Source organism: Papaver somniferum, chromosome 3 (assembly GCF_003573695.1).
Source record: "Papaver somniferum cultivar HN1 chromosome 3, ASM357369v1, whole genome shotgun sequence".
NCBI lineage: Eukaryota > Viridiplantae > Streptophyta > Magnoliopsida > Ranunculales > Papaveraceae > Papaver > Papaver somniferum.
In genome coordinates, this window is record NC_039360.1 from 1,974,323 (window position 1) to 1,999,726 (window position 25,404).

Genomic DNA, 25,404 nt, shown 5'->3' on the forward strand with positions numbered 1-25,404 from the left:
TGGTGATTCCGGTTAACAGATGAATCTATTCAGTAATAATATCACACGATGTCCCTGCAGATACAAGTGCGCGTACCAGTAAGCTGCGCGCGCAACAAATGGATCAAAATTGTAACAAGTAAAATAAAAATGGAATATATACACTTATAGGCCTGTTTTCAAATCTAGTCTTTTTTTTTTATTTCTCACAAATCTAAGCTAATCAAACCATCAATTTATTGTCAATTACTCGTGCAACAATATTTCATTGATGTGGTTAGATTACTAAAATGTCCTTCCGTACGTGTGTCAGTCACACGTGTGTGGATCCGAAAGCCAAATCTAGAACGCTGAAATCTCGATGACTATTAAACGGCCAGGATAGACGTACATTGTAGTTGTCGACACACGTGTCCTGCGCGGGAGAATGCATCTATCAGAAGAGAGAGATCGAGATTTCATTATCTTCCTTCTTCTTCTCTCCTGTTCTTTAGAGAGGGTTTTATTTTCAAATCAAGAGGGTTTCTATGGAATTTTGATTACCATGGATGAGGATTACAGTGAAGAGATGGGTTCTGTGAATCGAGATATCCGAGAAGAACAAATGGGATCTACTGCTATGATTGATAGAGAATTCGAGAGTTATTACAAATCAGAGGAGATGGGTTGGTGGTTGATGCTTAATGGAAATGGGTAATGTGCTGGTAGTTAGGTCAAGAAATTGGAGATTAAGGTTTGGTGAAATTGAATTCACAGAGAGGAGATGATTAACTGAAATTGAAGTTGAGGTTCGATTTGAAATGGTTTTAGGTTCACAAACGAGATGGTGTTGTTGTTGAGCAAAGAAGAAAGAGGAGAAGTTTCTGCTGCTGCAGGTGAAATTGGTGGAAGAAGGAGATGGATCTGGTGGCAGTGATGAGTATCTGAAACTGGTAGTGAGATGAGATTTGAGGTTGATGTTTCTAAGCAGAGAAGTGGTGTGACTGTGCATATGAGAAGAATTGGAGGCCCTTGTAACTACTTTGTCCAGGTTTCCGATCGGACCCAATTGCTTTCTCCTATCAGGTACTTATGAATTTCTCCCCAGACATTCTTAATAATTATAGTTTAACAAGAAGCAATTAGTTTTTAGCTTTGTTTACAGTGAATAGAGAAATTGAAGAAGAAATGTGAAGCCTCTAAATGACTACATGCATAAAACGAGAATAGCTGCATAGATGAACCTATCTTATATCCATTAGTATGACCTAGTGAGCTGTGTAAGGTCCAGCATGCTGGAAATGTTTCTGAGATAGTTAGAGGCATATGTTCGTGTAGTATTTTGATGCTGATGGACTATATGATTTTCTGCAGGGTAATGATGTCTCATTGAAGAAGGCACTTACTGCTGTTCAGATATGGTCATGGCTATGTAGCTTTAATCATTTACGCGTCTTGGTGTCCTTTCTCTAGAAGTACTAGGACAACTTTTTCTGCCTTGTCTTCCTTGTATCCCTCCATCCAGCATCTTGAATTGAAGAACTGAGATTGTTGCAATTGCTAAACTGCAATAGACTAAGACAGTGGTCACTAGTTAAGCAATGGCTAGGTGCAGCTGAGGAATCAAGGTTGTTGCAGGTGCAGTGGTAGTATAATTGCGGATTGAAGTTGAGAACAAATGCAAGATTTGTTGTATGTGCTGGTCCTGCAAGCAAGGAAGTAATGGAATGTATGAGTTGAGTGTTAGAACTGAGATTTGAGTTGTGGTCAGCTGAGACATGGTTTTGAAGCTGAGTTTACAAAGTAAGGGAATGTGCAAAATGGTTTGTGTGGAACTGCAGGTGGTCATTGCAGTAGAAGATGTTTGTGGTTGATCTTGGTGGTGATTTAAGACAGGAAAATTGGTGGTTATATGCCTTGGTCTGGGGTTGTTCTTGCCATGGATGTGCATAATGGTTTGAGTATGGGTTTGCGAAGAAGTTGAATTCAAAAGATGAGCTCAGGGAAAGATTGATGTTGGAGGAAATTCAAGGGTTTGAGTATTCTGTGATGCAGTGGGAGTTGGCTGAGAAAGGAGGAAATTGTGGACAGAATTGCAGGCATGAATTGTTGTGGTGATGTTATTGATATCAAACAGGTGTTGGTGGTGGTTGCAAACAGTTCTCATGGCTATGATCAGTGAAGATTGAGCTGTGCCACAGTTGCTGATGTGGATCTGGAATTGGTGACGTGTACAAAGTCCGCCTGGCATACCCGAGTCCACATGTACAGAGTCAACCCGTCTAGTTGGGTTCAAATTAGCAATTCAAAGGACTAATAAGTCTTTTTATTTCCGCTTAACGGTGCTAACTTTCCATCCATTAATTTTGGTCAAATAAGGCCTAATTTTGTAAACCATAAAAAAACAGGCCTAGATTTATAAAACACCCAATGAAAATTTACATTTGTGCTTCAGGCAATCACCAAAGTTTCTTTCAACTGTCCCTTCTCCTCTTCTACAATTTTCTGCTTCCCTGTTGTTGCAAGTTGTTGTTGGGGTTTTGTTCCATGAAGATTCCGGAACTTACCGGAACGTAACTTGGGTGTTTCCCAAGTTATGCGGTTTCCTAGTTTAGGATTTCCTAATTAAGGTGTGAGTCTATTTTTAGGAGCTCTAAGATTTGGGGGCAAGGATTTGTCTACTATATAAGACGGATTATATTGTGAGCAGAAATCCATTCTCTAGTAGAATCCTCTCTCAATAATGGGAGTGATTGAGTCACAACCGTTGTGTCCTACGATGGTTGGTGATGGTGTAAAATCAATGTGAGAAGAGAGACTTGTAGTGAGAATGGGTATGGGAGAAATCTAGGGTTTTTAGGGTTCGTATGGGAGAAGCTAGAATTTATGATGTTCTTCATGTTCTTGTCTAAAGTCGAAGCAACCATGGCGGTGGAGGTTTATGGAAGAAGAAGAACAAAGGAAGAGGTAAACTCTTTGTAATATGTCTTCTTGTTTCTAACGTTTAGCGCTAGTGGGTTATATAACTAGTTGATTATATGATGCGTGACGATGTAATAACTTGTTATGATAATGAAAATTCTCGGGGTGGTTATGGTCGTGGATGTAGCCTACATAGGTGAACCACATAATCTTTGTTTCGTGTGTGATTGTCTATTATTGTATAGATTTGTAAAAAGCCCAATGAAATTTACATTTGTGCTTCAGGCAATCAACAAATTTTCTTTCAACTGTCCCTTCTCCTCTTCTACAATTTTCTGCTTCCCTGTTGTTGCAATTTGTTTTTGGGGTTTTGTTCCGTGAAGATTCCGGAACTTACCGGAACGTAACTTGGGTGTTTCCCAAGTTATGTGGTTTCCTAATTTAGGATTTTCTAATTAAGGTGTGAGTCTATTTTTAGGAGTTCTAAGACTTGGGGAGCAAGGATTTGTCTACTATATAAGACGGCTTATATTGTGAGTAGAAATCCATTCTCTAGTAGAATCCTCTCTCAATAATGGGAGTGATTGAGTCACAACCGTTGTGTCCTACGATGGTTGGTGATGGGGTAAAATCAATGTGAGAAGAGAGACTTGTAGTGAGAATGGGTATGGGAGAAATATAGGGTTTATAGGGTTCGTATGGGAGAAGCTAGAATTCATGATGTTCTTCATGTTCTTGTCTAAAGTCGAAGCAACCATGGCGGTGGAGGTTTATGGAAGAAGAAGAACAAAGGAAGACGTAAACTCTTCGTACTATGTCTTGTTGTTTCTAACGTTTAGCGCTAGTGGGTTATATAACTAGTTGATTATATGATGCATGACGATGTAATAACTTGTTATGATAATGAAAATTCTCGGGATGGTTATGGTCGTGGATGTAGCCTACATAGGTGAACCACGTAATCTTTGTGTCGTGTGTGATTGTCTATTATCGTATTGATTATATATTCATGCTAGTATTATCTGATCATGCTAATCTAACGATGTAAGTAAAAGGAGTCGAGCTAGTTATCTAAAGAAAAGGGGTAGGCCGACGAAGGTACCAGCATCGATTTTCGATTTTGTCTGTTTTGTAAGTTCAATTTCCTTTTCTTTCAACATAAAATTGAATCTATAATCTAAAATTTCCAATTGTGGTGATGTTTTTTGTTTCGTGATTAAGCTATGGGTGGTGATGTTTTTGAGAACTTTTATTCGTTAAGATTAAGCTTTAATTTCGCTTCTACACCTAGTTTACTGTTTTAGACGCTGCAAGAAGATATAATTTGTACTCATTTTATTTTTTATTAAAATTAAACTTTAATTTTGTTTTTAATTAAACAAGTTGGATAGCCTGTAAACCCGAAAATTTTACCCGTTACGGGCGCGTGTTGAAGAAATGACCACCCGTGAAGAATATTGACCCGCAGATTTTGGCCCGTGTTAACCCGAACCCGTGTAATCCGTAACAAGCCAGCCCCGGCCCGCCCGTTTGCCAGCTCTACTCCAAATACAAATAGAAAGCAGAGCCAACAATTTTAAACATACAGAAACTCTTCAAAATCTTTCTGCATCAGGAAGAAACAAACAAAAGATAATGATCATTAAATTCTGAGTAGTAACTACTAATATTTGGGTCAGTTTTCATTGTTTAACATCTAATAACCACTCAAAGAAAAAGAAAATGTATCAGTACCATTTGCCCTCCAAATATATCAATCAATCACACCTACATTCTTAATCATATAAATTTCTCAAATCTTTCAAAAGCGATACACATATTGTACAAAATACATTCACGGGTTTAAAAATTAACAGAGAAAAATTGGGAAAACAATTAAATTGCATAATCGCGCTTTAGAGATAAGAATGAAAAATCTGTAAAAATTGAAACATTTAAAGAACCCCCAAACCATGTTCTTCCATAAATTGAAGAACCATAATTTCAAACACTACCTCAATAAAATCGACTTCAAATCTCTAAAAAGTAAACCTTGAATGATCGATTTATACGTCTTTACCTTCTTATCCTCAATTAAGGGTTTTATGCAATGGATTTTTAGGGTTTTTAATGTAGTTCCAATTTGTAACCATAATAAAAACCGTAAAAAGCCATCATAAATCTCTAACTGAAAATAACGTGGTCATTGCTCATCTTCAAATCCAATACAATCACCAAGCTGCTGGTGCAAACTGATTCAAAATCAAAGAAAACAGAACAAAATAAAAAAACATCTCACGACATGATTTCATAAGATGAAGATGATGATGATCCTAATGGCAATACTATGGACGATTTTGAGAGAAAGAATTAGAACGAGAAAGAGAGAGAGAGTGGTGAAGAGCAGGAGCCGAGGAGCCGCACGGTTTTGGTAAAGTGGTGAGGAGAAGAAAGGACATAGATGGGAAAGGTAAGGGTCCTAGTGAATCGAACGGTCAAGTATTAGTGAGAACCATCTAGAGACGTTCATTAATTATGGGCAGTTATGTAATTGTGCCCATCAAAATATACCGTCGTATGAGAAATTTACGCATTCAGCGAGATTTTACCAGTATGGTGGGTGGTTCCTGACGATTTTACTAACGGTTTGGGCATTATATTAATTTTGAAAAAAAAAGGATTACTTTCTTAATTGGCTTTCCTCAAATGAGTATTTTCTTAATATTCCCTTCTTTAAACCGACCCATATCCGTGAAGACAGATTTATAATCAAAGGACAAAAAACATATTATTTACATCGAAAGAGCCAATTACATTGTTTTAACTGTTATCGAACTAATACTTAAACTATTTTTTTTTATTTCCAATGAAATGAGGCATGAAATGGAGCACGAAATCAGGGATGCTGATATACCTTTGCCCCAGAGTTAGACATGGCTAGGCTATGAATGACGTCGCCTTTAGTGTCGTAGATGCAAAGAAACTTGGCGAGTGAACTAGGTGAAGCTTCTAGAGCTTCTATTTACGGCTACCTTGTTACGACTTCACTCCAATCACTAGCCCTGCCTTCGGCACCCCCTCATTGCATTTCTTACATTAAATTAAAACAACTTATTTTTGCTAAAATTCGGTAAAATGCGACGAATTATATATTGATGGGCCTGCAATTGAAGTTTCATTAATTTTTCCAATTGTTTGTTAGAGACACTGTCCGAATGACCATGCTTGAATCATGTAAAATGGAAATCATTCATTTGGAATGCTAGATAGTAAAAAATATCGTGAACAAAACAGATAACACATGAACATAATTTTATAATAAATAGAGGTGGATTTCAGTGTTCTGTAATCAGTATTCGCTTGCGTTCATTATTTTTGAGATATCGGAGAAAATTAAATCGATTTTTATTCGATATTGTATTTTATTCTGTCATGAATATATATTCGCTTGCCTTTACTATTCTTATCACGTGAGAGAAAATTGAATTAATTGAATTACATTCTGTCGGGATTCGTCCGGAAGGATCACAGGTTTGTAATAAAAGGGAAGGCTGCATGTTTTTTTGTTGGGAGTGGAGGTAAGTTAAAAGAGGCAGCCCTTTTAGGTCCGTAAATTTTTTACTATTTCTGGTCGTTGGCTGCCATTTCATATATAATAAAGTGACCACACCGTAAAAAAAAATCCTTTGGGCCGGACGAACTTAACAAAGGAGATCCAGATCCAGACCCATTTGACGAGCAAGAAATAAGTACTCGTATCTTCAGAATTGGAGCTGGTAAAACCAAACCCTGAATCCTCTTCTTTTTTGTATCAAATCAAACCCTAACCCTGTAAAGAGAAAACGAACGTGGAGGTGGAGATTTCTGATTAATCAGGCAAATCAATTATTTAAATGGCGAGAATCATCAAGAAAGCTGCATCTTCGCTAACCCCGGTACTACTAGCGTATCCGAGGACCGCTCATAGATCTTCTTCCATCTTCATCACCCCTCAATTGAAGAACAGCAGGAATACAATTAGCCGAAGTAGTAGTTTAATTTATAGACAAGATGTATTATTTCGGACTACAACTCGTCACTTCTCTTCTTCTATCGGTAAGAAGAGACCGCCTGAATCTGATAAAATCATATCTGCCGGTGAGGAAGCTGAAAAAGATCTTCTTAAAAAGGTACGTTTATTTTCATGAAATTCTATCTATCGAATTACATTATTGATATACTGTGGTCGTCAAATTGAAAGATTTTCCATTCTTTAGCCGGAAAGAGTGTGTCATTAACTGAATCAGATTTTATTTTATTTTTGACCTGCTGGAAGATCTAAGAATAGAAATCTTAGATCAAAAACGACCTCTGGGTAGTTGTCATATTGTCCTTAAACACTGATATAAAAAATGTCAGCTATAATCTGTGTAGCACAGACACTTCGATTTCGATATAGATACTTCTTATTTATTCACAATTAATTTGGGTTTAGCAACAATTTATTGTTAGGAAACTGCACAGTTAGATTGATCTTGATCATCCTTTGTCTTTTTCTTTGTCTTTTGCCTTTTTCGACCGATGGTGGTTGTCCTTGGTCCTTACACAAACAACTGCATCTTCTTTTTATAATATATAGGTTTTAGTAGGTAATATTGTTGATTTCATAACGTGTCTACATCCTGCTTTCTGGCCGACAATATGTCGCCTAGCCCTAGCTATTTCACTAGTTAAGGATCTTAGAAATACAACGCCACAAACTGCTCTGCAATAGTAGATATGCTGTATCAAGATTTTTATGATGACCGTGATGAAATGCGCTGTTTTTATATGTTTTGGTAGGTGGTGGAGACACCAATTGAATTCCCCTTTAAAATTGAAGATAAGCCAGGGGAGCAAACTGTAATATTGACTAGAGAATACATGGGTAATTATATCAAAGTATTTGTTCACATGCCTGATTTCTCTACTGATGTTAACAAGGAGGAAAACAGTGATGAATCAGATAACCAGAATGACCAAGACAAGGATAGTGTTAATGATCCGCAGTCCAGCATACGCTTAGTTGTAACTAATACGAATTACCTCGGGACTACTTTGGTGTATGGAGTCATTGCTTATCCAGATGGGTTTTCCATAGACAGTTTCTGTATCAAGTATGCATATGCTCCAGATGAAGAAAATATATATTACAAAGGACTTGATTATGCGTAAGTAGTTACTAGAATCGATTTCTATCAGTTGTTTCATTCCCTATATCTTGTAACATTGGTTTCTTATCGCGCACCTTTTTTTATGAAGGAAATTGGATAATGACTTGCAGAAAGAATATCAAAGACGTTTAAAGATCATAGGGATCACACCCGGCACCACTAACTTCTTACACGAGTACATGGCTAACAGAGACATGTACTCTTCAGATTCATCCAATTCTCCTCCTCCTACTACTACTACTACTACTACTACTATTGATCAGATTACTCCTGAATCCCTCTTAACAACGTTTTTGAATGATGAAGGGATTCCTGCGAACCCTGCAATTGGTAATATTGTTTAATGTTTCAATTTGTTGGACGAGCATATGTTTTGATTCTGTTTTGATTCTTACTGAATTTATTACGGTTTACACAGAACAATATCGACAAAGAGGACATCCACTTGTCAGGTATTATTATCAACTCATGGTAATCATCTTTTTTATTGATCATCACACATAAAAGCATCTCCAATGCTAGGGTCAAAAGAGTGTTACATGGTATGTGGTATAAGCTAGAAATATTAAAACACTAGTATAAAAAGAAAAACCTTTGTGGAGGTCTAATTTTATCTAATTTTTCATGTCATTAATATGTAGTATAAGCAAACTTAAAATAGAATTTGGCAAAAATGCATCTTCAAAGGTAACGCCAAGCACTATAGCTTAATTGTATGGTAGCCTGTTTCGCGTAGCTATAGCTTAATTATAGCGAAAGACATACTATGAACCATCGCTTAGCTTTAATGTGGCGAATTCGTTTTGCTTCGCTAAAGAGTGGAACAGATCTATTCCTCGTTTAAGCTAAGCAATGAGTCACAGAAACGGAGTTTCCGTTTAGAAAAATATGTATGGTCCTGGATGGATAATGCCTAAATGTTCGGGATTTCCTTATTTATCCGAAATATCGGATGTAAAAATCAGTATATGGAACCTGACTACCCGAGTTATCGTATTTACTTTTTGGACGAAAACTGAGTTTCTGTCTCAATAGGCTAAGCCAAGCCCCTCTCCTATAGTGAGGTGCAATGTCACTCTGATTTCTATATTTAAGCTACAGCCAAGCGAAATGTCCGACCATAGTGCTTTGCCTAAGGATGTATTTCCAAAATAATTTAGTCCAGATCATAGTCATGAAGGAAATCTTGATATTACTTTCTACTTAAATTTGTAGTAGAAATGTTTTATTTGCAACTCCCAAATATAGGATGTGCTGGGGAGTACTTTCTTGAAGTGAAAAAATCTTATCATTCCATGTTTTAAAAAAAGTACAAATTTAAATGATGCTCATTGCTCATGCTCTAATTGTTTATTGTTATTCATTAGTGTTTTTTTTGGTTTTTATTAACGGCAGTGCTGAGGAGATCCGCAATAGCGGAAAGCATCCCAAGGACTTCATTTGGATTCCGTATCCATATCATCGGTATTATTTACTACCTTGTTTTTATTGTGTTGTTTGTGTTTGTTATGTGAGTACAATCATTTTTCTAATTATGTGCACCCCTTGGACTTGTTAATTGTTATCCATGTGTGTTTAATTAATAAGAATGGGTATTGCTAGCTTGTGCATATAAGACGCAATGAATTCACAGCCCTATACCACATCACTATAAATGTGGGATTGGTTCTCATAGTTGTGTAGGAATAAAGACGAAAGCATAAAATGATATAGTTTATGACATTACAGTTGAAACTCCATTAATTAATACCCGATTATTTTATAACCTTTTCTGATCCCAACTAGGCTTACAAAAGCTAAATTGTAATTCCTTAAATTAATAATCTCGTTTAATTAATAATTTTTTCTGGTCCCAAAGGCATTGATTTATAGGTTTCAATTGTATTAAGATTTATTGCCGAGTCAAACTGTGCCTCATAAGAGTTAGTCTGAAGGTTTTGTGAATCATCCATAAGAGTGAGCCAGAAAATGTTGCAAACTTATGGTAGTTATTTTTATCAGTATTGCTGTTGTTGTTCTGAAGCAATTAAATTATGTTGTGCTTGTGCCAACAGTAGTGAGAAGCTATTGTGGATTGAAGTTCCTAGCAAAGGTCACTATGCTACTGAAAGGTACCATTATTATCACCATCGCTTTTTGTTCTTTTTATATCCTAGTTGGTCAGAGGACAAACTATCATACTTAAGGTTAGAAGTTCGAGTTTCTGCGCTGACCGTCTCCATAGAACAACCACATGCTATTTCAAAAAAAAAAAAAAAACATGCCAAACTAATAACTCCAACACATATACTCCCTCTATAACTCCACATGTGTAGTTTTTCTGCACCAAGATAAAGGAGGAGGGTTCGTGATTGGTCTGACAAGCCAACGGTAAAAACACCGCCATTTCCACATAAAAATAGCTCGTGATAGGCGTGGCGAGCCAACATAGACCGTAGACCAATAGAGGGTGAGAGCAGTACCAAGATAGATGAATGAGGTTTTCATGTACCTGGTTGAATACCAACTATTTCTATAGGAAAGAGCAAGAGCAGTACCAAGATGGGCGACTGCTTGGAAGTCGTCGTGTTTTCTTTCTAGCCTACCCCAACTTGTTTTGGACTAGAAGAAGAAAAAAACATACTCCCTCAGTCCCATAAAAATGTCGTCTTTTCCCTTTTTCGTTTATGCAAAAATGAAGGGGAAAAAAAGACTCAATTTTTATGGGATGGGTAGAGTATTACAGTCGTTCTCATGATATTATTTTGTGATTAGTTGTTCATTAATAAGAACTCAAGTTAACTAGTTTGGTCTTTGCTTATAATGGCAGTGAAATTGAAGAATACTGTATTGAAGCTTTCGGCGGGGAAGATTTCCTTGATGGGGAAGCTTACGAAGCGAATCCTTATAGATGTTTGCCTCGCAAAGCATTGGGGGACCCCCCTGTTATATCCGAAGAGATGGATAAGATATTGTATCCTGATTTGAAACATGCAAATGATCCTAAAAAAGGTTGTAATGTTGCCCTACGACCATACTTTGATGAGATGAATAAGATAAAGTATCATCCTGATCGAGATCCTGATGTTGTTATATTTGCATGTGATATAAATCGCGAAGTATATTAAGCATATTGTACATAAATTTGAGATTGGATCATCGTTTCTGCTCTTTTATTTTGTTCAAGATCTTGTTTCACTCTTATTTTATGTGTTTTACTGGAAGTTGGGTAAAAAAATATTAAACTATTAAGCAGCTGAAGAGATTGTCAAATTCATCTTCAATCCACCAGCTTGCTTAAGAGTCTCCCAAGTATCATGTTCAACACACCGGTCCGGTGATCATTTTATTCACTAGAGATGAAAGCAAATGGAATTTGTATATATTATCGGTTTTGATTGGGCTGTCTCCTTTTCTTCCTTTTGAGAGGTCAGGCCTAGCCCCATCTTTCTGTTTTATTTTCTCTAGTAAATAGCTTACTAGTATTATTCGGATTTGTAACATTTAAATTCGGTTAATTCGTGGTTCAATGGTAGTTAATGAACCCACAATTGGGGATATCAAAACTAATTAGGGGATATAGTTACATGACAAAATATGGATCCAAATATCAAATCAGGGTCACCCCTTATCTAATTAATTTTCTAATTCTTAATCTACCCCTCACTAATCAGGTTTAGTGGTTAATTAAAATTAGTAAAATGTCAAGTATTTGGGGGATATATTAGTGTGTATTTTTATTTGAATTTGTGTGAGTGAGGTGAGAGTAGGAGGGAAAAAAAATTTGGGGTGGAAATTATTCTTTTGAAAATGGAAGATGATTTTGAAGAGAGAATTGCAGTTGCTGAATCTTTAGCTCAACTACAACAACAATCATATCTTCAATCTTCGGTTAATGATAACAACTCACAATTGGAATTATATGATGAACCAACATCCTTGGATCATGATTTTCGTGAGCATGAAGTGTTTTTTGAAGAACCAATCCGAGAAAGTAAACAAGTTCAACATACAAGCATCCCCAACACACAGGTAATGCTGCAAAGTGGTCAAAAATTTGAATTTTTTATTGAAACCGCCATTTTTTCTCTGAAAAAGCTTGGTGCCGGCATAAGTATGAATACCACGCCGCCATCACAATAACCGGCACGGTATTCATATTATTTCTAAGCCGGCAGTAGATATCCCCCAGTTTTCAACAGTTGTCGGCGTGGTCTTCAACCAAAAAAACCATGTCGGCACGCAGTTAACTTTTTACCTACCACCGAATATTCCATGGAATATTCAAACCGGCATGGTTCTCTCCTAACTTACCATGCCGGTACTACAAGAAAAACATCCAGGAGTTACATAATTTTGAACTTAAATACCGACGTGGTTTATAAATTATCGAGCACGCCGGTACAGTATACCGGCGTAGTTTTTAAATTCTGGAAAAAGCCGGCACTAAATACCGGATTGAAACCTTACATATCGAGAATTCCGTCACTTGTTTCCGGCTTTGTGTGTTTTCGCGGAACCGACGTCGAGCATGCCGTAAATAGTACCCGGCATAGTAATTTAATTTTTTATTTAACTAATTAAATTTTCTTTTCATTTATTCCTTAGATTGTGACATACATGGATCCAATAAATTCCAAACCGCTTGGTCCGGATACGTCCGAATACTATAAAATGTCTCTGGTATGTTACCAAACAATACTTCTCACCTAGTTTTTAGAACTTTATGTGGGGATTGCTTGTAATGAACCTTATGATCTTCCATTGTTGTCCTTTTGTAGGGAATAAAATCTCCACAGGAAGCAATTGCTTGGGCTAAAGAGACTGCTCTTAAGAATATGTGTGTGTTGGTGAGGAATACCCAAGGTTCAAAAAGCCGTTTTGAGATGGTCTGCGAGAGAACTAGGAAATACAAGGAGAAGAATAGCCACAAGAGAAAGGACTATGTATATCCAAAGAACACTAACAGGGTATACAAGACTCTTACGAGGAAGGATAATTGCCCCTTAAAGCTTATATTCTATTTAAGAGAAAAAGAAAAGGAATGGGATTGTACGGTGTGGTTTGGCCGTCATAACCACCGGGATCCTAAAGATTTTGTTGGACACTCCCTGGTTGCGAAGCTAAAACCTTATGAATTTGAGGATGTAAAGATAATGACCAAAGCATGTATCAAACCAAGAGTGATTCTCAGAGGCTTCAAGGAAAAGGATGATCATAACGTTTCTTCTCTAAGTACAATTTATAGCGCACAAGCAACCATTAGAAGGTGATTAATGATTTTTTGTGGGTTGTAGTAATGAGGTTCAAACTCTCGGACTTGTGAAGATTAAATTTTTAGATTTGATACAAGTATATATACAAAAATATTAACAATGGGTGTGAGAGGTAACCAAGACATTAGATTCCACTATTATGCAAAACTGAATGATAAATATTTCAAAACTCTATTCAATTCTTAAGTCCTCTTTTATCTTTAATTCACTATCAATCATACAGATTCTCAAACATTATTTGTAAACCTTAAGCATAGATTATCAAGAGATTAAACCAAGCATAACCTATCAAACTGAATAACAAATAATTAAGACAATCATTCAAACAATTTAAAACTCTGCAAAAGCAGCGATTAGGTGAATTATATAATTAAATGAAATAATTACCCTTTTATGTTGCGTGAATAGCTTCCTCCATTGCCTTGGCTACGAGGGAATTAGCTCATCATAGTATAAATGCTCTCAAAATAATTTATTATGGCTCAAAAATGGTTTACAAATGATGAGAAGAATAGAAAATGGTGTAAACAGCTAATGTGCGACCCACAGGAAGCGTCACACAAGAACGATACATATGAAATGATGTAGTCTTTGGGAAACTACGACCCACACTCCACTGTCCCTGTCACTGTTGAAGAACGACAGTCTCTTACAGTCTATTGTTCTTCGTGTTCATCTTCATGCAGCAGCAGAAACAGAGTTTTGTTAAACTCTGATTTCGTCTTCTCTAGCTCTCCCTAGCTCCCAAAACTCTCGACACCTTTCCCAAACTGTTTTGCCTTGTATTTATAGTGAATTGGAGCCAAAAATCCGACCATTGATTGCATATATTCTCCATTTAATCCAAATATTCTCGGCTACCAATAATAACGAAAATTTCCATTTTTAATCCCATGTACGCGTTAACTTTGATCCTGTACGCTCCCAAATGTCTTCTCCACGCCTCAACACTCTTCCAACGCTAGTAGGACTCTTCCATGTACACAAGAACTCCATTTTTGCTCGTGTTACAGTGCACGTGCCCTTTTTTGGGCTCAAGGATCATCACGCGTTTTCCAGCCACTTCTGATCGAACCCACTGCCCATAATGTGTTCCTCATGCCATATCACATCTTCCTACCAAGTTTGAGCGATTGAATCTCCCTAAAACACCTTCATTTTGTTGATTGAAACTCTAACAGTTGAGAACTTCATTTCCCGCCAAAAAAAAGTTTTTGAATTTAAAGAGATGAAGTGCCCCTAATCGTCTGTGGAGTGTAAATAGCAAATGCCCAACTGAGGTCCCCGGCAACGGCGCCATTTTGTTGTAGTCTTAAAAGTGGTTGTAAAAGTTCGTTGCTCGGACTTGTAAAGATTTAAAAATAAAAATATATACACAATATTTGTCACAATGGGCGAGAGGTACTGGGACTAATGATTCGGCCAATTTTCATAACATAGGGCTCAATGATTTATTCTCAACAATAATCGCTCAAAACATAAATTATATGGACTCTTATTTTGCCAAAGTAGATTTTCAAAACATTGATTGTAAGTCCTAAGCATGATGTATCAAAACACCTAAGCCAAGCATACATCATCAAATTAAATAACAACCAATTAATTCAAATCATATTTCAATTTTAAATTAATGCAAAAGTCTTAAAAAGAATTAATGAAATTACCCCAAGTATGAAGTTTGGCCTCCTCTGTCGTCCCAGTGTTGGGTTTTAGCTCATCATAGTAAAAATGCTCTCAAAATAATTATTTATTGCTCAAAAAGTGGTTTACAAATGATGAAAAGGTGTAAAACAATTGAACAGAAAAATCGCAACAGAAATAATTGTTGCAAAGGCGTTGTTCAGCTGTTACAAGAAGAACGATAAATGATAACTGCTGTTGTACGACGAACTACGACCCACGAGTGTGCGTCTTAGACACTGTTGATAAATGACTGCTGCTGCGAGTCCGTTCTTCGTGTTCTTCATCTTCATCAATGGCAGCAGCAGCAGCAGAGAGAAATCATGGTTCTCGATTCTGCAGCGTTCCTTCTCTCCTCCCAACTCTCGACAACCTCTCTACTCAACCCAAGGGATCCTTTTATACCAAACAGGCGCGTTTAATCTCGCCATAACTCGAGATTATCTTCATTATTGCCGCTGTCCAAAAATAGGGAATAATTGCCAAAAATAGAAGATTCTTACGTACTCTTGCTTCCTGCACACTCCCAATTGCCTTCTCCACGCCTCAGCACTCGTCCAATGCTAGTAGAACTCCTCCATGCACGCTAAAACTCCAAATTTGCTTGCTTACAGTGCGTGTTGCTCTGTTTTGGGCTCGAGAATCAAATAGATATTTCCAGCCAATTCCGATCAAATTCGACACCCAAACTATCTTCCTTAGGCTAAATCACATCTTTCTGCCAAAATTCAGCCATTGAATCGACCTACCACTACTTCATTTCTTCGATCGAAAATTCTCCTGTGATGTGAACATTTTTCCCGCCAAAATCGATATTCAAATGAAAAGGAGGGGTGTCCCCTATCCTGAACTGGGGTGCGAATAGCAGCTTCCTTGGGGTGACCTGGGGGTGCCCCTTAGTAATTAGGTTACCCCTTATCCAAAAGCGAGAGTCCGAATAACACTTGTCCTCCGGGTGACAAAATCAACTTTTCGAGCCGATTTTTCCAAAAATGTTTATTTCCTAAAAATACATAAAAACACAATATTAGTACAAAAATCGAGTGCCAACAATATATAGTATTGAGATCAAATTAGACACAAAAATGTGTCTATCAGTTGCCCCTTAACCAAAACGAGAGTCTGAATAACAAATGTCCTCCGGGGATGCCCCGCATAATTTTTCGAGCAGATCTTTCCAAAAATGTTTATTTCCTAAAAATACATAAAAACACAATATTAGTACAAAAATAGAGTTCCAACAATACGGACACTGAGGACAAGTTAGACACAAAAATGTGTCTATCAAATACCCCCAAACTTATTATTTACTAGTCCTCGAGCAAATCTAATCTAAAATAAAATGACTACACTTAGCACGTGCAGTAAGCCGTTAAACCACTAGGTGGCCCTAGTGGCGGAGTGTTGTCTCCGGAGGGTTTACCAGAGGTGTACCCACAAAACCTTTACTCCAGATCCTAGCTATCTACAACGAACCTTGGAAGGCACTAAAGAATCTCTTTGGTTGGCTTACAATCACTGACTACAGGAGGAAGTACCCTGATGCGAAATTCCAATTGTTGTACACGAGTTTACACTCAAGCATACTAAAATTCATATAAAGTGACAGAGCTCTACTCAGATAGTTGCACTATGGGCATCATATTCGGAGTCAAACTAATCATATGGATAGAAAAAAGGAGATGGAAATAGAAAAATGTAGATGGTTTTGATGTTAACCAAATGATCGATGTTTCACATATCTGTCTGAAGGCCACTGCCAGAATGAACCTATCCTAATGGACTGCGATACCGGTCTGACTAATATCAACACAACTGGCATATACAAGGGAACCAGTAGTCGATAACTTAAATGTAGATCAACAAACTGGCAAATACAAGGGAACCAGTAGTTGACTACACAGAACAATAACCTTTTTTTTTAACTTAACGGCATGAATAGATCTTTTTGATTCAAGCGCATGCTTCTTGTCAGCATATTACACGATAGTTCCCACGGGTCCTGCATTCCACGCTTGCTTAGGCGACGGAAACAGGGAGCACACACGCATATTGTTATCCAAGTGTTAATACTTATTCTGATTGGTCTAACTGGTCCGTTCTTTTTTTTTTTTTAGTAACTCAGTCACTCTAATTCACCCTAGCAGTGGTAACAACTTGAATCGTGTGCCCCACCTAATCACTTAGAGAAACATAATTTAAAATGAAAAAAAAAATAAAAAATGAAAAGGACTCAACGAGATATGGTGCAACTATCATGTTATTTCTAACACCTGAGCTTTGTGCTTTTATGAATAGACTCTATAAATGTTTCCACCTAATTAGATTGGTTCCTCAACTCCTACAACCAAGATGCTTCCATCCACTTAGATTAGTTAGTGCCATCCTGAATACGTATAAATTTCTAGGCTCTGGAGTTTATTAATTATGCAAGTAAAAAGTTTCTCCCATACCCCCAAACTTAAATCTAACATTGTCCTAAATGTTCTAAAGATAAAATTAAAAGCATGAACAAGGAGAAACTGTTACCACTTGAAGCAAAAGAGATAAGGAAGGATACTACCGTGTCGCGAGAATATTGGGTTACCTCCCAAGAAGTGCTAAGTTTAAAGTCTTCAGCCAGACATCGGAAGGAATTAGTCACCTCATAGAATCATATAGTAGTAGCCGGAATAACTGTGGGTCATCTGGATCAAAAAGTGTTACCCACAAGAAGAGGAAACTTCAACAGACCAAAAAGATGCCGAACATACCCTTGTTTAAGACCACTACATCTAGTTGTGGCTCAGGTTCAGGTTCTATAACTGGGTCTAGATAACAGGTTTTCATCGGTTGGATTTCCTCAAAGCTAAGATCCGGTTCAGGTATTAGAGTCTGGAAAAACTCAACTAAGAACTTATAAGCACATAAAAACAACCTGAATAACTGGGGATCCTCTAAGTCAGACAGATTTGACTCATACAGCTGACCACAATGAAAGAGGTGGTCTTCCTTAAGAAAATGTGTCGACCCTAATATCCTACAGTGATTAGGTTTAGTCTCAAAACTTAATAACCGACACATATTAAAATCAAAAGTTCCCACAATTGGTTGAAAAGTTTTTGGTGGGAAAACAAAGTCAATCTTGGTATCATAGCCTGGGTTAACCACATCAACCAGAGGATGAGTTTCTAACAGCTGAGCTTCTTTATGGACATCATTAGGTTCGGAAAAACGTGTATGAAGATAATCTTGTAAGATGGTTGAGGCACAAATGTCAAGTCCTACAGGAGGGTACTTTCTAAGAGTTAAAGCACACGGAGAATGATAATCACCCCCAAACTTAGAGTTTTTTGTGTCTCTAGAAAGACTAGTCACAACTTCCCTAATTTCTAGGTCATCAGATTCCTGGAAATGGTCAATAGATTCTTCTAAGTTGGGTTCATCCTCACTCATTTCTACGAGTTTATCATCTTCTAAGACTAGTGTTTCTAAATCGCTAGATTCTAAAACAGTATTCTCAGGGTAAACTCTTTCCTCTAAACCATCATCACAATCATATAAAGGATTATCAGAGAAAGGCTCATAAACTAAGGTTTTAATCATAGTTACCTCCTCCGATTCACTGATAGGCACATCAAATAATGAATTATCCAACATACTGCAGGCTAAAGGATCATGAACTACATCGTCTAAAACGGTGGTATCTCTAGTCAAATCCACATCCTTTTGAATAGGTGAATAATTATTAAAATTATTTGGATTTGTATTAGAAACAACACTATCATTATAAATCTCAATCGGAGTAACAAATTCCTGATCACTATGCCTACATATTTCATGTTCTTCATCAATACTATCCTCATCATAATCATCACTATAATAACATGAAAATGATCGAACCTTATCAAAACAAGTAGTGTTACCAATTCTAACCTCGTCCTCTAAATTAGGCAAATATTCACTATTGATATCAAGGGTAGAATTAGAAACCCTATTTTGGAAATTTAGATTATTTCGAGCAGCATTAGCCAACTGTTCATTTTCTTCCTCTAGACGTGCCTGAATTTCACTGAGCATAACACTTATACGTTCACCACTCTCGTTTATCATCTCAGAATACCGTGTACACTCTTCTTTTGAACTATTTATTGCAACTAAACGTTTATACGTCCTTTCAATCCGTTGTTGGGTCTCTTCTAGAGATGGAACAGGTTCAGAAATATCATAATCAGGACTAGTTTCCAAAAAACGAGTAACCAGTACTACAGTGTTCCTGATTTTCTTGCTCGTAAGACCAATTCGCGTGTGGATAGTAATTGGGCTCACCATGGTATGAACCATAACCTTGAAAAGGTTGGCGTTCCCAACTACTATTCCCACCATGGTCATAAAAAGGATGATGTTCAAATTCAGGTCGATACTCATTGTATTGGCTTCTATCATACCAGTTCGACATTCTTAATTGCAAGGGAATTCTACACAACCACAAACAAGGCCGACTCGACTCTACCAAAACAAACCTAAAGATTTCTAGCAAACAAAAAGCATGATGGCTTCACTTAGATTGTTTTCTAGACCAGCTCCTATTCCTTCGAAAAGAAATTCGTTACAATTTGAGCACACCCCTATGGAATCAATCCGAGCTAATGTAAGTTGAATCGAGGCGAGGGAAGCTTAGTATAGCTTTGATACCCAAGGCCTCACCGCATTAGAAGGCGGCGCAGTCACGCATTCAACTCACAGAAACCATCATGAACTTTGAAGTGTGCTTAAAGAGCAACCAATATTTTTCGAACGAGTTTCCTATTAAGCTCGTTACCCTATCGGTCTCGTTCTATTCCAAATTTTAAAGCTTGGGTTCGCGTTAGGTTTCGTTTTTCTAAGGCGGGCAAGAAGCGAGCGGTGATGAAATCCGAACCCTTATCTTGTATTGGCCAGGCCTTACCCTTTACTAGGAATTTAAAAACAGTCCAAATTCGTCCTCAATCAATGAATCACCTTAAGGAATACATTAAACCCGCTGACAGGAGATTCGCGAGTGTTTCGATGGACTTACCTCTCAGACCAGACGGGGGATGAACCGTTGAAGTCGACTCGGGCCACGACTCATATGTCATGTACGAACCCGAGGGGCCGAGAGGATATAGTAATCGTCGTCCTTCCCTGCACACAGTTTATATAATTTTTTTTTTAATAATACCCTTCCGTAGGGTTAAAAAAGAATAAAGTCCAATTGTCCAGAATAAAGTCCAAATAAAAAGTCCAAAAATTATGAAAAATAAAGCCTATTTACAAATCCTAAAAAAAAATTATGTCTTTTTCTTTCTCTTCTCTTTTAGCTTTTAGCTTTAAGCTTTTTGTTCCCAAGTCCTTAGTATTCCACTTCGAACCTGTAAATCAAAGACACAAAAAGAAACGTAAAAAGGAACAAATAATAGTAAAAAAAAAACCTAAAAATTCTAGCTAAGCAGAAATCCGCGTCGGCGGCGCCAAAATGATTAATGATTTTTTGTGGGTTGTAGTAATGAGGTTCCAACTCTCGGACTTGTGAAAGTTAAATTTTTAGATTTGATAAAAATATATATACAAAAATATTAACAATGGGTGCGAGAGGTAACCAAGACACTAGATTCCACTATTATGCAAAATTGAATGATAAATATTTCAAAACTCTATTCAATTCTTAAGTCCTCTTTTATCTTTAATTCACTATCAATCATACAGATTCTCAAACATTATTTGTAAACCTTAAACATAGATTATCAAGAGATTAAACCAAGCATAACCTATCAAACTGAATAACAAATAATTAAGACAATCATTCAAACAATTTAAAACTCAGCAAAAGCAGCGATTAGGTGAATTATATAATTAAATGAAATAATTACCCTTTTATGTTGCGTGAATAGCTTCCTCCATTGCCTTGGCTACGAGGGAATTAGCTCATCATAGTATAAATGCTCTCAAAATAATTTATTATGGCTCAAAAATGGTTTACAAATGATGAGAAGAAGAGAAAATGGTGTAAACAGCTAATGTGCGACCCACAGGAAGGGTCACACAAGAACGATACATATGAAATGATGTAGTCTTTGGGAAACTACGACCCACACTCCACTGTCCCTGTCACTGTTGAAGAACGACAGTCTCTTACAGTCTATTGTTCTTCGTGTTCATCTTCATGCATCAGCAGAAACAGAGTTTTTTTAAACTCTGATTCCGTCTTCTCTAGCTCTCCCTATCCCCAAAACTCTCGACACCTTTCCCAAACTGTTTTTCCTTGTATTTATAGTGAATTGGAGCCAAAAATCCGACCATTGATTGCATATATTCTCCATTTAATCCAAATATTCTCGGCTGCCAATAATAACGGAAATTTCCATTTTTAATCCCATGTACGCGTTAACTTTGATCCTGCATGCTCCCAAATGTCACTCCACGCCTCAACACTCTTCCAACGCTAGTAGGACTCTTCCATGCACACAAGAACTCCGTTTTTGCTCGTGTTACAGTGCACGTGCTCTGTTTTGGGCTCAAGGATCATCACGCGTTTTCCAGCCACTTCTGATCGAACCCACTGCCCATAATGTGTTCCTCATGCTATATCACATCTTCCTACCAAGTTTGAGCGATTGAATCTCCCTAAAACACCTTCATTTTGTTGATTGAAACTCTAACAGTTGAGAACTTCATTTCCCGCCAATTTTTTTTTTTTAATTTAAAGAGATGAAGTGCCCCTAATCGTCTGTGGAGTGTAAATAGAAAATGCCCAACTGAGGTGCCCCTTAGTAATTGGGTTGCCCCTTAACCAAAATGAGAGTCCGAATAACAAATGTCCTCCGGGGATGCCTCGCATAATTTTTCGAGCAGATCTTTCCAAAAATGTTTATTTCCTAAAAATACATAAAAACACAATATTAGTACAAAAATAGAGTTCCAACAATACGGACATTGAGGACAAATTAGATACAAAAATGTGTCTATCAAAAGGGTGGAATGGGAAGGGAGGACCGTTATACAAGAATTTGAGAAGATAGTTTGGGATCACAACTACACGCGTATCATTAAAAGAGGACCGGACAACAAATCCATTCAAATATTCATTGCGCATCCTTTGTTTTCAAAATTGGCTCATACATGTGGTGGTGTTCTTATGATGGATTGTACCTACAAGACAAATAAATACAATATGTCGTTGTTCAACATCGTGGTGCAAACATCAGACAAGGTATCATTTACATTGGCTTGGTGTTTAATGGAAAGCGAGAGGGATTACAATTATCATTGGGCATTACGACAATTGAAATTATTGTTCCCGGGAAATCAATTTTCGAGGGTCATCATAACCGATCAAGATGACGCACTAATGAATGTTATATCCGATGTATTTTCGGACGCACAAAATTTCCTATGTACGTATCACATACGTCAAAATATGACAAAACATTGTCATGCTTTGTTTGAACCCTCTAAGGCGGATATTAAGAAGAGAATGGTTGCTCAACTAGAGGAAGACGTTCGCAAGAAGAAACTATAGCCCGAAGAAGAAGAAGATGAAAGAGGAAAGATTAAAGAGCGAGTGGACAAAGAACACGATGAAAATCATAAAAAGTGGTTGAAATTTCTAAAGGATTGGGAGAATGTTTATTGGTCTCTTACCGAGGATATATATGAAAAGAGATTGAACATGTTTATTGCAAAGTATAACGAAGTGTATCCAGTGCCGTCTCATATTGTCGGGATAAATTGTTGGATAAGTTCAAGAAAAATTTTTGCGTGCATGGACATATCAGTATAGACACCATTGGAACGAAGCAACTAATATAGCGGAGTCCGCTCATGGGAGATTTAAAGATCTCGTCCAGTCCGGCCAAGGAAACGTGGTTACGGTCACCGAGGCATTTGAACAATACTTTAAGGTTGATATCGATAGGATCAAGAAGGTTTTTGAGAAAACTCAATGGAAAGGATGACATCACATTTTCGATATGGTAAATTTCTTCAAAGAATAGAATTCAACGTCTCGCAATGAGAAATTAAACATATGATTAAACAAATGAAAATGGAGATAAAGTACGGCAAACCGGGTGATGTGTGTATTTGTCCCGACATGTCTTCGTTGGGCATTCCTTGTCGTCATATGCTTATGAAGTATGAAGAAGTGATACCTATTGAGGTTATTGATCAGTTTTGGAAGAAACTATCTTTCGACCCCCTCATACGGAAGCTCCCGGACAATCACCATGGAATACAAAGGAGGCAAAGGAATTGTATGAAGCTTACTCACGTGGAAACTCGGCTAGCCGAACTAAGGCTAATTACACGCCCATGGATATCACATAGTGAAGAGTCAAGAATGGGAGATCCTCCTGGTAGACCGCTAACTAAAACGACTAGGAGAAAACAAAGGAAAGAATTGAAATCAATGAGTCAACGTGAATGTGAAGACGAGGCAAGTAAAAAACGTGACCCAACCGGATGTGAGCTTTCGGAAGCAAGGTTCGCGGAAGCGCCGGTTCCGAAGAAAAGGGGTAGGCCTAGGAAGAAACCGCCATCAAGTCAACAAGAAAGGGGGAATTACGTATCCACACCACAAGTCGATGAAGTGCCGGTTCCAAAGAAAAGGGGTAGGGTGAAGAAGTTACCGCTATCAAGTCAAGAAAAAATGACGAATTCTGTATCAACACCACAAGCCGATGAAGTGTCGTTTGCAAAGAAAAGGGGTAGGCCAACGAAGGTACCAGCATCGATTTTCGATTTTGTCTGTTTTGTAAATTCAGTTTCCTTTTCTTTCAACATAAAATTGAATCTGTAATCTAAAATTTCTAATTGTGGTGATGTTTTTTGTTTCGTGATTAAGCTATGGGTGGTGATGTTTTTGAGAACTTTTATTCGTTAAGATTAAGCTTTAATTTCGCTTCTACATCTAGTTTACTGTTTTAGACGCTGCAAGAAGATATAATTTGTACTGATTTTATTTTTTATTAAAATTAAACTTTAATTTTGTTTTTAATTAAACAAGCTGGATAACCCGTAAACCCGAAAGTTTTATCCGTTACGGACCCGTGTTGAAGAAATGACCACCCGTGAAGAATATCGACCCGCAGATTTTGGCCCGTGTTAATCTGAACCCGTGTAATCCGTAACAAGGCATCCCAGGCCCGTCCGTTTGCTAGCTCTACTCCAAATACAAATAGAAAGCAGAGCCAAAAATTCTAAACATTCAAAAACTCTGCAAAATATTTCTACATCAGGAAGAAACAAATAAAAGATAATGATCATTAAATTCTGAATACTAACCACTAATATTTGGGTCAGTTTTCATTGTTTAACATCTAATAATCACTCAAAGAAAATGAAAATGTATCAATACAATTTGCCCTCCAAATATATCAATTAATCACACCTACATTCTTAATCATATAAATTTCTCAAATCTTTCAAAAGCGATACACATATTGTACAAAATACATTCACGGGTTTAAAAATTAACAGAGAAAAATTGGGAAAACAATTAAATTGCATAATTGCGCTTTAGAGATAAGAATGAAAAATTTGTAACAATTGAAACATTTAAAAAAAAACCCAAACCATGTTCTTCCATAAATTGAAGAACCATAATTTCAAACACTACCTCAATAAAATCGACTTCAAATCTCTAAAAAATAAACCTTGAATGATCGATTTATACGTCTTCACCTTCTTATCCTCAATTAAGGGTTTTATGCAATGGATTTTTAGGGTTTTTAATGTAGTTCCAATTTGTAACCATAATAAAAACCGTAAAAAGCCATCATAAATCTCTAACTGAAAATAACGTGGTCATTGCTCATCTTCAAACCCAATACAATCACCAAGCTGCTGGTGCAAACTGATCAAAATCAAAGAAAACAAAACAAAATAAAAAACATCTCACGACATGATTTCATAAGATGGAAATGATGATGATCCCAATGGCGATACTATGGACGATTTTGAGAGAAAGAATTAGAACGAGAAAGAGAGAGAGAGTGGTGAAGAGCAGGAGCCGAGGAGCCGTCGGTTTTGGTGAAGTGGTGAGGAGAAGAAATGACATAGATGGGAAAGGTAAGGGTCCTAGTGAATCGAACGGTCAAGTATTAGTGAGAACCATCTAGAGACGTTCATTAATTATGGGAAGATATGTAATTGTGCCCATCAAAATATACCGTCGTATGAGAAATTGACGCATTCAGCGAGATTTTACCAGTATGGTGGGTGGGTCCTGACGATTTTACTAACGGTTTGGGCATTATATTAATTTTGAAAAAAAAAGATTACTTTCTTAATTGGCTTTCCTCAAATGAGTATTTTCTTAATATTCCCTTCTTTAAACCGACCCATATCCGTGAAGACAGATTTATAATCAAAGGACAAAAAACATATTATTTACAACGCAAGAGCCAATTACATTGTTT

General features: G+C 37.1%; 1 protein-coding gene and 1 long non-coding RNA gene across 3 annotated transcripts; both read left to right on the forward strand.

The window, feature by feature from the left end:
- The first annotated feature begins 477 nt into the window (after positions 1-477).
- Positions 478-2,417, forward strand: LOC113355128. The gene is made up of 2 exons (XR_003362133.1): positions 478-1,044; positions 1,333-2,417. It is a non-coding gene; the product is annotated as an uncharacterized LOC113355128 (long non-coding RNA).
- A 4,223-nt stretch (positions 2,418-6,640) lies between these two features.
- LOC113355129 lies at positions 6,641-11,254 on the forward strand. Of its 2 annotated transcripts, none has more exons than XM_026597906.1 (7): positions 6,641-7,028; positions 7,681-8,048; positions 8,140-8,381; positions 8,470-8,503; positions 9,447-9,515; positions 10,106-10,162; positions 10,861-11,254. In XM_026597906.1, exons 1-7 carry the CDS (start codon positions 6,753-6,755, stop codon positions 11,156-11,158), a joined length of 1,344 nt encoding a protein of 447 aa, XP_026453691.1. In that variant the 5' UTR covers positions 6,641-6,752; the 3' UTR covers positions 11,159-11,254. The 2 variants fall into 2 exon arrangements, with proteins under 2 accessions (XP_026453691.1, XP_026453692.1); XM_026597907.1 differs by having other exon boundaries at positions 7,822-8,048.
- Positions 11,255-25,404: the final 14,150 nt, after the last annotated feature.

Coding starts and splice junctions, on each gene's coding strand:
- LOC113355129 (XM_026597906.1), top strand. CDS start 6,753: ATGGCGAGAATCATCAAGAAAGCTGCATCTTCGCTAACCCCGGTACTA. Junction 8,049..8,139: donor TACAAAGGACTTGATTATGC/GTAAGTAGTTAC, acceptor TTTTTTATGAAG/GAAATTGGATAATGACTTGC. Junction 8,504..9,446: donor AGAGGACATCCACTTGTCAG/GTATTATTATCA, acceptor TATTAACGGCAG/TGCTGAGGAGATCCGCAATA.